The sequence below is a fragment of the Anarrhichthys ocellatus genome, unplaced genomic scaffold (assembly GCF_004355925.1).
Source record: "Anarrhichthys ocellatus isolate YVR2014 unplaced genomic scaffold, GSC_Weel_1.0 scaffold3041, whole genome shotgun sequence".
NCBI classification, from domain to species: Eukaryota; Metazoa; Chordata; class Actinopteri; order Perciformes; family Anarhichadidae; genus Anarrhichthys; species Anarrhichthys ocellatus.
The window spans coordinates 5,793-6,336 of NW_022283015.1; the positions used below are offsets into that span (position 1 = coordinate 5,793).

General features: G+C 46.9%; 1 protein-coding gene across 2 annotated transcripts in view; it reads left to right on the forward strand.

Annotated features, from left to right (window-relative positions):
• Positions 1 to 538, forward strand: part of LOC116378718 (fukutin-like) — a 3,574-nt gene extending 3,036 nt beyond the window's left edge. For both annotated transcript variants that reach the window (XM_031840628.1, XM_031840629.1), the window contains exon 7: positions 35 to 538. In XM_031840628.1, coding sequence (XP_031696488.1) covers positions 35 to 175 — 141 coding nt within the window. In that variant the 3' untranslated portion in view covers positions 176 to 538. The remainder of the gene's footprint in view (positions 1 to 34) is intronic.
• Positions 539 to 544: the final 6 nt, after the last annotated feature.

Genomic DNA, 544 nt, shown 5'->3' on the forward strand with positions numbered 1-544 from the left:
CCCCCCCCCCCCCCCCAATTGTGTGTGACTGTAGCTCTACCCTGATGACTCGTCTCCAGAGGCGGTGGAGTTTCGGAGGAAAGTGAAGTTGTTGCTTCATTTGGCCGCTCGAACGCTTGCTCAGCTCGACATCCCGTTCTGGCTGAGCAGTGGAACCTGTCTGGGTAAGAAATAGGATTTTACGTCTCTCTCCTGTTGACCAGCAGCTCTGTGCGTTGAACACAAACCAGCCAACAGTTAGTAAAGCTGGAGTAGAGATGACGTCCAGAAGGAGAAACATCATGAAGGACTTGGACATCAACAGGTTTCTGGATATGAACAAATATATTTTAGAGAAGCTGTTTGAAGGAATGAAAGAGGTCCAACAAGTCCTCCACCTCTGGAGCACGCTGAGATAACATTTGTTAGCTCCCGATGTTCACTTTGACGTATTTAAACGAGATAAAAACATCCGTTAGCTCCTGATGTTCACTCTGACGTATTTAGACGAGATGAAAACATCCGTTAGCTCCCGATGTTCACTTTGACATATTTAGACGAGATG